This window comes from Nelusetta ayraudi, unplaced genomic scaffold (genome assembly GCF_046127955.1).
Source record: "Nelusetta ayraudi isolate G7.1 ecotype Tasmania unplaced genomic scaffold, CSIRO-AGI_Nayr_v1 ptg000050l, whole genome shotgun sequence".
NCBI lineage: Eukaryota > Metazoa > Chordata > Actinopteri > Tetraodontiformes > Monacanthidae > Nelusetta > Nelusetta ayraudi.
In genome coordinates, this window is record NW_027466100.1 from 1776526 (window position 1) to 1790442 (window position 13917).

General features: G+C 43.3%; 1 protein-coding gene across 1 annotated transcript; it reads left to right on the forward strand.

The window, feature by feature from the left end:
- Nucleotides 1-1624: 1624 nt before the first annotated feature.
- LOC142895883 (myosin heavy chain, fast skeletal muscle-like) lies at nucleotides 1625-13624 on the forward strand. Its single transcript, XM_076037216.1, has 40 exons — nucleotides 1625-1657; nucleotides 1771-1983; nucleotides 2102-2245; nucleotides 2335-2491; nucleotides 2605-2632; nucleotides 2749-2860; nucleotides 2940-3032; nucleotides 3128-3191; nucleotides 3272-3370; nucleotides 3451-3554; nucleotides 3806-3944; nucleotides 4324-4442; nucleotides 4539-4688; nucleotides 4774-4944; nucleotides 5043-5349; nucleotides 5533-5615; nucleotides 5985-6072; nucleotides 6189-6306; nucleotides 6384-6507; nucleotides 6588-6724; nucleotides 6850-7105; nucleotides 7195-7437; nucleotides 7581-7757; nucleotides 7840-7985; nucleotides 8078-8168; nucleotides 8274-8663; nucleotides 8769-8895; nucleotides 8992-9110; nucleotides 9197-9393; nucleotides 9471-9654; nucleotides 9735-9900; nucleotides 10039-10163; nucleotides 10268-10576; nucleotides 10659-10862; nucleotides 10952-11077; nucleotides 11598-11768; nucleotides 12202-12306; nucleotides 13034-13129; nucleotides 13266-13397; nucleotides 13504-13624. The coding sequence occupies exons 2-40, from the start codon at nucleotides 1780-1782 to the stop codon at nucleotides 13522-13524; spliced, it is 5826 nt and encodes a 1941-aa protein (XP_075893331.1). The 5' UTR covers nucleotides 1625-1657; nucleotides 1771-1779; the 3' UTR covers nucleotides 13525-13624.
- Nucleotides 13625-13917: the final 293 nt, after the last annotated feature.

Consider the following 13917-nt stretch of genomic DNA (forward strand, 5'->3'; position numbering starts at 1 on the left):
CACAAGGGACAATTAGCTGTTTTGGAATTTAAACTTTTCTTGGCCACCCGGAAAACGAGACAGTGTTTACTCAAAACACAGCCGGTGCTCAACTTAGTGGACAACCTGCTAATTTCTTGTAATTGATCCTGTCCCTAGAGTATTCACCTCATTTGCTGCTAAGACGCGAGAATGATAAAGGTCAATTCCAAATGTTTTAGTGGATGGATCATAATAATTTACTGGAGTTCATCTCCAAACATTTGTGCATGTGTGATTTCATGTGAACACATTAGTGTTTTAACTTAGCAGTTTGAAAAGAGTATACTAATGACATAGTCACTATATACACACACAGCACATATGCACACACACACACACACACACACACACACACACACACACACACACACACACACACAATACGTTCATACTTTTTAATAATACTGTTTTTTAAAATGGCTGGTGGGCAAAAGAAATTAGCCAGAGTATTGCTCTGGTGATAAATATTTTTTTTATTTCCCCTGAACTACATTGAGTAACATGAGACAAACATTTCCACTTACCTTATTTGGATAAGTCATGCATTTGTAATGCAAGAGGCGCTCCCACTGGAACAAAACATTAGCACAGCACTGTGCAGCAATAAAGTCACAGAGAGCAGAAAGAAACTCACATTAGACTCTAGTGAACTTTTCAAGTTAATGGCTTTTTTTTTCAAGCTGCTGTCTAGACCCAGAATGATGGGTGATCTTTTCTGTTTTTGTCTGAGGCGTTCCGTAATAGGAATCCACTTTTCATTTAACACATAATTAACTCAAGCATTCAATGAATTTGTCAACATTTTTAAAAATAAGAATGTGGGTATCCCTGAATGGGAGGCTATTTTTGTACCAGGCCCTAATAAGAAAGGCCAGACGTATTGAATATCATTTATTGCAATCTAATCACACCACAAGAGGATTGTTTGACGGCATCCTAGGTTTCAACTTTCTTTGCAGGCTCCCCACAACAGTATAATGGACCATAATGGGCCTTAAATTAGCTGCGGCTAAGTCCTTTTCCTCGCGTCATTGATAGATGTCTGAAACAACAGCGATGAGAAAAGCTTCGCCTAAATGTAAATCAAGTTAAAGTTCAATCTAACCACAAGGCTTGAAGTGAAGAGAAATATTTAGATTCACATTTAAAAAGATTTTTTGTCAATAAGCTCACAAACATAACTCCTGTTCAGTTATTCACCAGTGGGTAATCCTGAAAGAACTTTGAAGTTATACTTGGAGTCAGGATTCAGTCGTGGCGGTGGCAATTTTAATCTGGGGTTTAACTGAAATCTATATTTTGTGTTGCATAGGATATGGTATGGCCAGTTGTGAAGATGAGGCAATCTGATATGTTCTGACCTAAAGAGGAGGGCTGCCCCTGTAGGGGGTCTGGGGAATCCTTTATAAAAGGGTCAGCGCCAGGCTCATCAGAAGTTGTGAGCTGGTGGGCGGCCAACTGAGGTGAGTCTGGCTACACTTTTATTCAACGGTCTGTGTGTTTAATTCTCCCATATCACATCTACTGTATGGTTAAAGGGTTAAAGGGTTTATGACTTCATCTTTGATAAGACTGGTTGGTTTTCGCTCCTGTTTTCAGTAACCTCAAATCATCTGCATCACGTAGGGACACAAAGGTAAACAAGAATGACATCGACGTGCAACAGAATTTAATGTATCTTGCCTGAAAATCTTCCCCTTTCATTGTCAGCCCCGATTATGATTTCACTTTGTATACATCTCTTTCCAGAGAGCAGCCATGAGTAGTGATGCTGAAATGGAGTGCTTTGGCCCCGCGGCCATATACCTTCGGAAATCTGAGCGGGAACGAATAGAGGCACAGAACACTCCGTTTGATGCCAAAACGGCTTTTTACGTGGCGGAGCCCGCCCAGATGTATGTGAAGGGAAAGCTGTTGAAAAAGGAGGGGGGCAAAGCCACCGTAGAAATTGTTGGTGGCAAGGTAGGTAACGATCAGCCACATAAAATAACAGGAAGAAGATTAAAAAGTGTTGTTTTCATACTTTGTTCAAATAGTTCTTCACAAGTTCTTCAAGTGGTTCTTGACTGTTTTGCTGTAGACCCTCACGGTGAAGGAGGATGACATCTTCCCCATGAACCCCCCGAAGTTCGACAAGATTGAGGACATGGCCATGATGACCCACCTCAGTGAACCCTCTGTGCTGTTCAACCTCAAAGAGCGTTACGCAGCGTGGATGATCTATGTGAGTATGAGAAGATCCTTACCTTCAAAGGGGAAAATAATGGCTGGAGGTAGAACATGTTGGAAAGATTCTCCTCTGTGTCTCCACAGACCTACTCTGGGCTGTTCTGCGTCACTGTGAACCCCTACAAGTGGCTCCCAGTGTACGACTCAAAGGTTGTGCAAGGATACAGAGGCAAGAAGAGGATTGAAGCTCCGCCTCACATCTTCTCCATCTCTGATAACGCCTATCAGTTCCTGCTCCAAGGTATCAGGCTCTTTTTTTTATCTGAACTGTTGTGATTGAGCCTATTTATGGCTACAGACTGAAGTAAATGAAGCAGGCAGGAAAATATCTTCTAACTTCAATTTTCTCAACAGATCGTGAGAACCAGTCAATCCTGATCACGTAAGCTTGTTTTTGTTTGTGTGTTGTGTGTTTTAAAGAAAACTGAAAACCATCATTCATAGTGTTGATTTCTCTGCCATATAGCCAACATTACCTTACTACTTTTTCCCCCAAAGTGGAGAATCCGGTGCAGGAAAGACTGTCAACACCAAACGTGTCATCCAGTACTTTGCGACAATCGCAGTGGCTGGAGGAAAGAAACAGGAAGCAGTTTCTGGCAAGATGCAGGTGAATAATGTCATGTGACAAGAGCTCTGTGCATTAAGAAACATGGAACTGAGTTGTATTGGCGTTTTACTCTCTAAAGGGGTCGCTGGAAGATCAAATCATCGCAGCCAACCCCCTGCTGGAGGCTTATGGTAATGCCAAAACTGTGAGGAATGACAACTCATCCCGCTTTGTGAGTTTTTGCTCTTCTCTAATTTTCTTGTAGCTCTTGTTTGCGTGCTTACTCACACTGATGTTTACATTGAAAACAAATGCATTTTCTCGCAGGGTAAATTTATCAGAATCCATTTTGGCTCAACTGGAAAGCTGGCTTCAGCTGATATCGAGACATGTAAGATTACCCAATTTTTCCCTGGCCAGAAGATGAGATGAAAGATCAACTTGTGAAAGTGTGATTGTCCTTTTTGCCAGATCTGCTGGAGAAGTCTCGGGTGACATTCCAGCTGTCTGCTGAGAGGAGCTACCACATCTTCTACCAGCTCACAACGGGCCACAAACCTGAGCTGATTGGTGAGCTAAGTTGTCCTATTGTCGCAACAAAATATTGTGATTCCACACTCCAACTGATAAATGCAATTCATGTATTTCAGAGGGTCTCCTTATTACCACCAATCCCTACGACTTCCCCATGATCAGTCATGGTGAAATCACTGTCAAGAGTATCAATGACGTTGAAGAATTCATCGCCACTGATGTGAGTACAGAATTCCTTGCCACTTATGGTATTGCTTACGACTGATAACTATTGAAGACTGCACTCGTTGTGAAAGTCTTTTAGATAAATATTGTTTTTCACTTTTTTTTTTAACATAACAGTTAAAATAGTAACCTGTCTTCGCCCCAAGACAGCTGGGTCAGGCCCCTGCAAGCCCCACGACCCTGAGTGCAGGAGAAGTGGTGATTGACAATGGATCTTAAAATAGACCCGTGTGAATCTTTTTGTAGACTGCCATCGACATCTTGGGCTTCAGCGCAGAAGAAAAGATGAGCATGTACAAACTGACCGGGGCAGTGATGCATCATGGCAACATGAAGTTCAAGCAGAAGCAGCGTGAGGAGCAGGCTGAGCCTGATGGCACAGAGGGTAAATGCTGCAAACATTCAACTTAGTAACTTACTCAATTATTTGGATGATGCAATTATTCAGAGATCCATCTTAAGGTGTGTCCTTTATCAATAATACAGAGTAATATACTGCTTTTTGTGCCAAATAACTATTAGCATTATGAGCTATTTTGGCTGTTGCATGGATACCAAGGAGGAAGTGTCTTTGCACTGAGAAGAACCAGTATATGTCACTGGGGTAGACCTAAATCTATCCTGAAAAGATCCCATCCAAACTGTTCTATGCCGTGTGTGTATTCATGGACTAATCAACATCATTTGTAAAGGAAGAAGCTGGAGTCATGGCCAGGACATGTCTGGCTTTCAAAATGATCTTGTCTTGTCATTTTTATTTTTAGAGGCTGATAAAATCGCTTACCTCATGGGCCTGAACTCTGCCGATATGCTTAAAGCTTTGTGCTATCCAAGAGTCAAAGTTGGCAATGAAATGGTTGTTAAAGGCCAAACTGTGCCACAGGTAATGTTTAAAATGTGTCTAAATATATATAGTCATGAAATGGAGTGCACAAATATTCCAACTTGCTCTATGTAACCATATGTGTTTCTCCTTTAGGTGAATAATTCAGTGATGGCTCTGTCCAAGTCTGTGTATGAGAAGATGTTTTTGTGGATGGTGGTCAGAATCAACGAGATGCTGGACACCAAACAGCCAAGGAACTTTTTCATTGGCGTCTTAGACATTGCAGGGTTTGAAATCTTTGATGTAAGTGGACATGAGTGTCATTGCTAAATATTGTCTCCAAAATTATTATTATTTTTATTACAGTTACTTTCTACCCTTTCAACAGTTCAATAGTTTGGAGCAGATGTGCATCAACTTCACCAATGAAAAACTGCAACAGTTTTTCAACCACCACATGTTTGTCCTGGAGCAAGAGGAGTACAAGAAAGAGGGCATTCAGTGGGATTTCATTGACTTCGGGATGGATTTGGCTGCCTGCATTGAGCTGATTGAAAAGGTAGTTGATATTTTATTTTATATTCAATGACAGATAAAAAAACAAAAAAAACAAGCAATTGATTTGTTGGATCTACAACCACCATGTCATCGTCACAGCCAATGGGCATCTTCTCCATCCTTGAAGAGGAGTGCATGTTCCCCAAGGCAACAGATATCACCTTCAAGAACAAACTGTATGACCAGCATCTGGGTAAAAGCGCCCCCTTCCAGAAACCCAAACCGGCCAAAGGCAAAGCTGAGGCCCACTTCTCTCTGGTGCACTACGCTGGCACTGTGGATTATAATGTTCTTGGCTGGCTGGATAAGAACAAAGACCCCCTGAATGACTCAGTGGTTCAGCTGTATCAGAAGTCATCAGTGAAGCTGTTGGCTTTTCTCTACGCATCTCATGCCGGATCAGACGGTAAAATATTGCGTTCAACCTATGACACCTATCATATACTTTTGATCCACACAGATCAGTTTTGGAATATAGACCTTATTAACATGAAATGATAAAGGGGGGTTGATTGGAGGTATCAACTGTCATGCCATGCCATCACAAAAATCATGGTAGGGAATGTAATTTGTCAACTGCTTTATACAGATGGGAAAGGTGGAAAGGCAGGTGGAAAGGCAGGTGGAAAGAAGAAGGGCGGCTCCTTCCAGACAGTGTCTGCTCTTTTCAGGGTAATCTTTAAAAACATATATTTTTTACAATCAAGAAATATGATAACTTTTTCCACTAATGTTATCAAGAGGTCTGAAACTAAAGAGGCTTTTGTGTGGTTTGTTAGTAACTGGTTTCTTTACTTACTTATTTTTAATGTTTTGTCTCTTGGTTTCTTGATGTCTTGAACATAAAATATGTTAATAACCCATTTAAAAAAAAAAAAAATCCTTACACATGAATCATCTCTGCATGTTGCTTAATACCAACCTTGTGCAATCAACTATCATGGGAAGTGAGAGTGTTCATGATTTTGAGAATTTTCAATATCTCAATATTATCATAATAAAATCAATACCAAAAATTCTGAACACATTGTCCATTAACAGGAGAACTTGGGGAAGCTGATGACCAACTTAAGGAGCACTCACCCACACTTTGTGCGCTGTCTCATTCCCAATGAGTCAAAAACACCTGGTAGGTTTCCAAAACTGGACTCAACTCTTGTCAGAATTATTTCATGAAATCTTAATCGTCATACCCTCTGTACCTGTGACGTTGCATCTTGTATTATATCCCTGTGATGGTTTCAGGTCTCATGGAGAACTTCCTGGTCATCCATCAGCTGAGGTGTAACGGTGTGCTGGAAGGTATCAGGATCTGCAGGAAAGGTTTCCCCAGCAGAATCCTCTATGGTGACTTCAAGCAGAGGTACTGTGGATCTTAACTTAGAGCACCTAAGTCTTTTTTGCTCCTTTTAATGACTCCCGATCAATAAATACTTCCAGATACAAAGTATTGAATGCCAGTGTCATTCCTGATGGACAGTTCATCGACAACAAGAAGGCCTCAGAAAAACTGCTGGAGTCCATAGATGTGGACAAATCCCAGTACAGATTTGGTCACACAAAGGTAATTTGACCAACCCAATTAAAATATGACAATATGAACTCAAAGCCGCGTTCGCCTAAAGCTGTTTCCTCTCTGGTTAGGTGTTCTTTAAGGCTGGCTTGCTGGGTACGCTGGAGGAGATGAGAGATGAGAAGCTGGTGGAACTGGTCACAATGACTCAGGCTGTCTGCAGAGGCTACCTGATGAGACGAGAGTTTGCAAAAATGATGCAGAGGAGGTGAATTCAACACAATGTCGAAGAAATACTATACAAATCTCGCCAAATTTCATAATTACAAGAATCGGGCACACATTAAGTGTCATGAAATCACAAGATGACAAAAACATTTTCTTTCTTGTCAGGGAGGCCATTTACTCCATCCAATACAACATCCGTGCATTCATGAATGTCAAAACCTGGCCATGGATGAAGCTGTACTTCAGAATAAAACCTCTGCTAAAGAGTGCAGAGGCTGAAAAGGAGATGGCACAAATGAAGGAGGACTTTGAAAAGACCAAGGAGGAATTGGCAAAGGCGCTGGCGAAGAAGAAGGAGCTCGAGGAGAAGATGGTTTCACTGGTGCAGGAGAAGAATGACCTGCAGCTCCAGATTCAGTCTGTGTGTACCAAAAGCAGAATTGTATTTTTTTTCTTGATTTTTTTTTGTTCAGAAGTTAAATGCTATTCCAACTATCATATTCTGTCTAGGAGTCTGAAACTCTCAGTGATGCTGAGGAAAGGTGTGAGGGGCTCATCAAAGCAAAAATCCAACTCGAGGCCAAAGTCAAAGAGACGGCAGAGAGGCTGGAGGATGAGGAGGAAATCAATGCTGAGCTGACAGCAAAGAAGAGGAAGCTGGAGGATGAGTGCTCTGAGCTGAAGAAAGACATTGATGACTTGGAGCTCACCCTGGCCAAAGTGGAAAAAGAGAAGCATGCCACTGAGAACAAGGTGCATTTATCAATTCTTCTCTAAATTGCTTCAAAGTTTGTCCAAAAAAGACAAAAAAAATGACACTAATAAGAATAAAATAAAAATAAAATTAAGAAATGCTGGTATCATTGGAATTTATCATGAAAATATGTTGAATATAGGTCAAAAACCTTACGGAGGAGATGTCCTCTCAAGATGAGGCCATTGCCAAGCTGACCAAAGAGAAGAAAGCCCTCCAAGAGGCCCACCAGCAGACCCTTGATGACCTGCAGGCAGAGGAAGACAAAGTCAACACTCTGACCAAGGCCAAGACCAAGCTGGAGCAGCAAGTGGACGATGTGAGGAACAATAACACACAGTCATTTCAGTCACATGTAAAGTTTGAAACATAATAACAATGTATTGTCTCTGTCAACGCAGCTTGAAGGATCCCTGGAGCAAGAGAAGAAGCTCCGTATGGATCTTGAGCGAGCTAAAAGAAAGCTGGAAGGAGATCTGAAACTGGCCCACGAGACCATAATGGATCTGGAGAATGACAAGCAGCAGTCTGAGGAGAAAATAAAGAAGTACATATCCTGACCAATTTTGAAATTATTGGAAATGCAGACTATATTTTTCAAGCATTTGAAACACTGATATCTCTTTATTTTTTATAAAGGAGGGACTTTGAGATTAGCCAGCTTCTTAGCAGAGTTGAGGACGAACAGGCTCTTGGTATTCAGCTTCAGAAGAAAATCAAGGAACTGCAGGTAACCTGTCCCCAAACAATGGACTAAAAAATAAACTCCTCCATAAACCTTTGTCCTCTTCAAGTACAAACATTTGCCATGACCATGCCTGCTTTTACAACTCAGGCTCGTATTGAGGAGCTGGAGGAAGAGATCGAAGCCGAGCGGGCTGCTCGGGCCAAGGTGGAGAAGCAGAGGTCTGATCTCTCCAGGGAACTGGAGGAGATCAGCGAGAGACTCGAAGAAGCCGGTGGGGCAACAACTGCACAACTCGAGATGAACAAGAAGCGCGATGCCGAGTTCCAGAAGCTGCGTCGTGACCTCGAGGAGTCCACCTTGCACCACGAGTCCACTGTTGCAGCTCTGCGCAAGAAGCAGGCCGACAGCGTGGCTGAGCTGGGAGAACAGATCGACAACCTCCAGAGGGTCAAACAGAGGCTGGAGAAAGAGAAGAGCGAGTACAAGATGGAGATCGATGACCTTGTGAGCAACATGGAGTCTATTGCCAAATCAAAGGTAAAGTTCAAAAACAGATATTCGATTCAAAGTAATAATAAATGGCATCATCCAAAGAAGCATGATATTGATTAAATTAAATGTTGCCCCAATGTTGTTCTCAAGGGAAACCTGGACAAGATGTGTCGTTCTCTGGAGGATCAAGTGAGCGAACTGAAAGCCAGAAATGATGAACAGATGCGTCAGTTGAATGATGTAAATGTCCAAAGATCAAGGCTGATGACTGAAAACGGTGGGGCTTATGAATTGGAAATTAGAGAAGCAGACACAAGACATGTTTGTGCAAACCATAAATCACAAAAAAATGTTTTCTCTATTCCTTTCTCAGGGGAAATCGGTCATCAATTGGAGGAAAGGGAGTCTCTTGTTTCACAGCTTACGAGAGGAAAACAGGCTTTTATCCACCAAATAGAGGAACTCAAAAGGCACCTGGAGGAGGAAGTCAAGGTGGTGCAGAGCTCTTTGGTTCAACAATGCAGAAATTCAAACATTTAGAGTCGACAACATTATTTTTTTTTTTGCATGATTACCAGGCCAAGAACGCCCTGGCTCACGCCGTCCAGTCCTCTCGTCATGACTGCGACCTGCTCAGAGAGCAGTATGAGGAGGAGCAGGAAGCCAAGGCTGAGCTGCAGCGTTCAATGTCCAAAGCCAACAGCGAAGTGGCTCAGTGGAGAACCAAATACGAGACTGATGCCATTCAGCGCACTGAGGAGCTGGAAGAGGCCAAGTAATGAAAGCGTCTGGACACCAGGTCAGTTCCTCGTGTAGCAGTTCTGATCTTGAACCTCAACGTGTCCGTTACAGGAAGAAGCTGGCTCAGCGCCTTCAGGACGCGGAGGAGTCCATCGAGGCTGTGAATGCAAAGTGTGCCTCTCTGGAAAAGACCAAACAGAGGCTGCAGGGTGAAGTGGAGGACCTGATGATCGATGTGGAGAGAGCTAACGCTCTGGCTGCGATCCTGGACAAGAAGCAAAGGAACTTTGACAAGGTGAGGTACAGTCACTATGTGAGGTGTATCTGACAGGTGATGGCGGAAAAACAACTGATGCATGACTTTCATGATTGAAGGTTCTTGCTGAGTGGAAGCAGAAGTTCGAGGAGAGCCAAGCAGAGCTGGAGGGAGCTCAGAAAGAGGCCCGTGCTTTGAGCACAGAGATGTTTAAGATGAAAAACTGTTATGAAGAAGCTCTGGACCACCTGGAGACCCTGAAGAGGGAGAATAAGAACCTGCAACGTAAGACAACCAAGCTTGAGTTTGATTATTGCTAGCTGACTTGAACATGTAGTTAATCCGTAACTAGTTCTGTAATATATCGAAAGGAAAGCCCTGCTAGTGCTCTGCAGTCCCAACATCGTTTTGATCTCCCAACAGAGGAAATTACAGATTTGACAGAACATATCGGTGAATCTGGGAAGACAATTCATGAGCTGGAAAAGGGAAAGAAGACTGCAGAGTCTGAGAAAGCAGAGATCCAGACCGCCCTTGAGGAGGCCGAGGTATTTGTTCCTCACTGGATCGGAAAAATGAATTGCAATGAACATTGTGGCAAGATTCGTAATCACGTCTTAAGCGTTCTACTACTTTGAACATTATTTCTTAGGCCACGCTGGAGCATGAGGAGTCAAAGATCATCCGTGTCCAGCTGGAGCTCACCCAGGTGAAGAATGAGGTGGACCGTAAAGTCGCTGAGAAGGACGAGGAGATTGAGCAGATCAAGAGGAACAGCCAAAGGACGATTGAAACCATGCAGAGCACCTTGGATGCCGAGATCAGGAGCAGGAACGATGCCCTGAGAGTCAAGAAGAAGATGGAGGGAGACCTGAACGAGATGGAGATTCAGCTGGGCCACGCCAACCGGCAGGCAGCTGAAGCCCAGAAGCAGCTGAGGAACATCCAGGGACAGTTTAAGGTTCGTCTACTCAACTGGTCCTGATTGGTATCTATAAGAAAAAAAAATCTGTATTGTTAGATACACCTTTGTGTGTTTTCAGGATGCCCAGCTGCACCTGGACGAAGCAGTGAGAGGTCAGGAAGAAATGAGAGAGCAGGTGGCCATGGTGGAGCGCAGAAACAACCTGATGCTGGCCGAGATCGAGGAGCTGAGAGCCGCCCTGGAGCAGACGGAGAGGAGCCGCAAAGTGGCCGAGCAGGAGCTGGTGGATGCCAGCGAGCGCGTGGGGCTTCTGAACTCGCAGGTATTTGATGAGAAGAGCCGAAAAACAGGGAAAAGTTGTGAAAATGCAAGGAACTGTGGTAACCTGACCATGTCTGTTCTCTCTCGCAGAACACTAACCTCATCAACACCAAGAGGAAGCTGGAAGCCGATCTGACCCAGGTCCAAGGTGAAGTGGAAGACTCGATCCAGGAAGCCAGGAATGCCGAGGAAAAAGCCAAGAAGGCCATCACTGATGTAAGACATCACCGTCTCATCACACTGCCACTTGTTTGAGGTTTGCTGGATCAGTCAGCTCGCAATTTCCATCAAATAAACGCCGTTGTTTGAAATCATAGTTTTCTGTTTAATCTTTCTAATCTTGCTTTGTAGGTCCCTAACTTTATTAATCACAATACACAGTGAAAAATCACAATCAAAATCAGATTACTTTATTCATCCCCAGGATAAATTGCTTGTCACTGCACTCTGTTTAAGTGAGAAGCATAGAAAAACAGTGGTGACAAAGACTACCGGAAGAAAACTAGACTGAACGCTTCAGGCGAAAGTAACAGGAGTGCTTGAGAGATCAATGACATTAACCAATGAAACATACACATAAAACCATTGAAACATAAAACCACTGCCATAACATCATTCTGCAACAGAGCAAAAGCAACCTGTTCACCTGTTGTCAGACCACTGGACTTGCAGCATTGGACTTATTTCCTTCAATTCAGTCGACAGTAAATGATCTCTATCTTTCTCTCATGTGTAGGCTGCTATGATGGCTGAGGAGCTGAAGAAGGAGCAGGACACCAGCGCTCACCTGGAGAGGATGAAGAAGAACCTGGAGGTGACAGTGAAGGACCTGCAGCACCGCCTGGACGAGGCTGAGAATCTGGCCTTGAAGGGAGGCAAGAAGCAGCTGCAGAAGCTGGAGGCCAGGGTGAGAACATCTGGATTCATGTTCTCACGACTTATACTCAGTTTATACAAATATTGTCATATGTGCTTTGTGGTCTAAAATATGTGTTGGTTTATGTGTCCTGTCAAACCATATGGTGCCTTTGAATATGTTATGCAATAGCTCAAGAGCCATCTAGTTTAAGTCGCCTATTTCTTGTAATTAACACTGACGCAGTGACATCAGAAAATGAAGATTTCAGGGCTGTGTGATGCAAATGATGCAAGCTGCACTTGTCTCATCTCTAGCGAGTTATTATTGGTACTATTGGTAGAAAAGATTGCACACAAAAAAGCCCTTCACTCTAAGTTTTTTTTTCTTCTTACTTTGCATACTTTGTTTATAATGCCTTGACGCCTGTTGTGTCTGTGACGCTATCATGCCAACATGTTCCAACATTCTTCTGGGGTTCAAGGTTAGAGATCTGGAGTCTGAGGTGGAAGCTGAGCAGAAACGTGGCGCTGAAGCTGTGAAGGGCGTCCGCAAATATGAGCGCAGAGTGAAGGAACTGACCTATCAGGTACAGAGAACTGAACCCATCGCATTGCAATGCATCCATCAATTCATTTTCAATACCTGCTTACTCCTGCACTCAGGGTTGCTGGGCTCTGTTGGGGCCTATCCCAACCCGCTTTCTGTTACCCACATATATTTGTTGTATTTTTACTCTAATTGTATGTCTCCTGTGTCTTTGTTTTTAAATACTATCACCCTTGTGTCCTTTTTGTGTGTTTTTAATGTTTTTTAACATCAGCCCAGAGACTGCATTTGAAAATTAGCCTCTGGCTAAAACCGGCACATTGACAGGAATGTAAATTAATGTGCATTGTTATTATCATAAAAATAAGGTGCAGAAGGTAAAGAAGGACGAACAACCATTCGCTCTCACACATTCACCTATGGTCAATTTAAAGTTCCCAATTCACCTCACATGCATGGTTTGGACTGTGGGAGGAAGCTGGAGAACCCAGAGGGAACCCATGCAGACACAGGAAGAACATGCAAACTCCACACAGAAAGGCCCCATGCCGGGAATGAAAGCCAGGCGGCAGCGGGAAACCACTGCGCCACTGTGCTGCCCCATCACATTGTCACGTCACGGTTATTTGTGGCAACTTGTAAATTGCGCTACTGGAGACACACTGCATGTAAAATGAGCTCCAGACCCCTAGAGGGCATGAATCACCATAACTTGCCTGAGTGGCGCTGGATTGTAAGACAGCATACTTACTATGTGTCGCCTGTAGACTGAGGAGGACAAGAAGAACGTCACCCGACTCCAGGACCTGGTGGACAAGCTTCAGCTGAAAGTGAAGGCCTACAAGCGACAGGCTGAGGAAGCTGTGAGTGTCCAACATTCAACACATGGCATGCAGATATGCAGCACATGTATTTGGCCCCTGCTTTGACAGCAGGGTGCTTGCAGCTTTAGTGATGTACCAGGTTTCATCTCCTCCATGTGATGGAATGCGTTCACAGGAGGAGCAGGCCAACACTCACCTGTCCAGGTTCAGGAAGGTTCAGCACGAGCTGGAGGAGGCTCAGGAGAGAGCGGACATCGCCGAGTCGCAGGTCAACAAGCTGAGGGCCAAAAGCCGCGATCTTGGGAGGGTATGTTGACCTCTGACAAGATTCACAGTCGTTTTCAGTTGGCACATCTTGACAGTTGTTTTCATTTTTACCTCCCCAACTTTGCTTCTTTGTGTTTGCTTTAAAGGGAAAGGATGCAGAAGAGTAAACTCCAGCCTTGATGAGACACAGTGCAAGAAATCATACAATATGGTGTTTTTGTCTGACGGTCCAAAGGTTTTAATAAATGAATGGCCAAGTAACTCATATCAAGCTGCTTCTCGTCATAATTTCCAAACTCACATTGTATTACCAGTAGCAAAGTGTGAATGTACATTTTACAACAAAGTCAAAGTTAACTGAGGTATAAACACACAATTTCAGGAACGGCATGAGCTAAAGAGTATTTTTCAGAAAGCCCTACAAGAGCATGTACAATGTAGAACCTATGATATGGAAGCATATTTTATGTTCAATTTTACATTTTTCTTATATTTTCTCCAAACTGCCAAAAATCAAAATCAGATTTTTGTACTACTTTAACATTCTCCTTGTATTGCAT

What these genes read in the sequence shown, in the direction of transcription:
- LOC142895883 (XM_076037216.1), top strand. Translation starts at nt 1,780, where the DNA reads ATGAGTAGTGATGCTGAAATGGAGTGCTTTGGCCCCGCGGCCATATAC. An exon ending in TCTGAGGAGAAAATAAAGAA is followed by an intron (nt 7,986 to 8,077) that starts GTACATATCCTG and finishes TTTTTTATAAAG; the next exon opens with GAGGGACTTTGAGATTAGCC. An exon ending in GGAGAATAAGAACCTGCAAC is followed by an intron (nt 9,901 to 10,038) that starts GTAAGACAACCA and finishes ATCTCCCAACAG; the next exon opens with AGGAAATTACAGATTTGACA.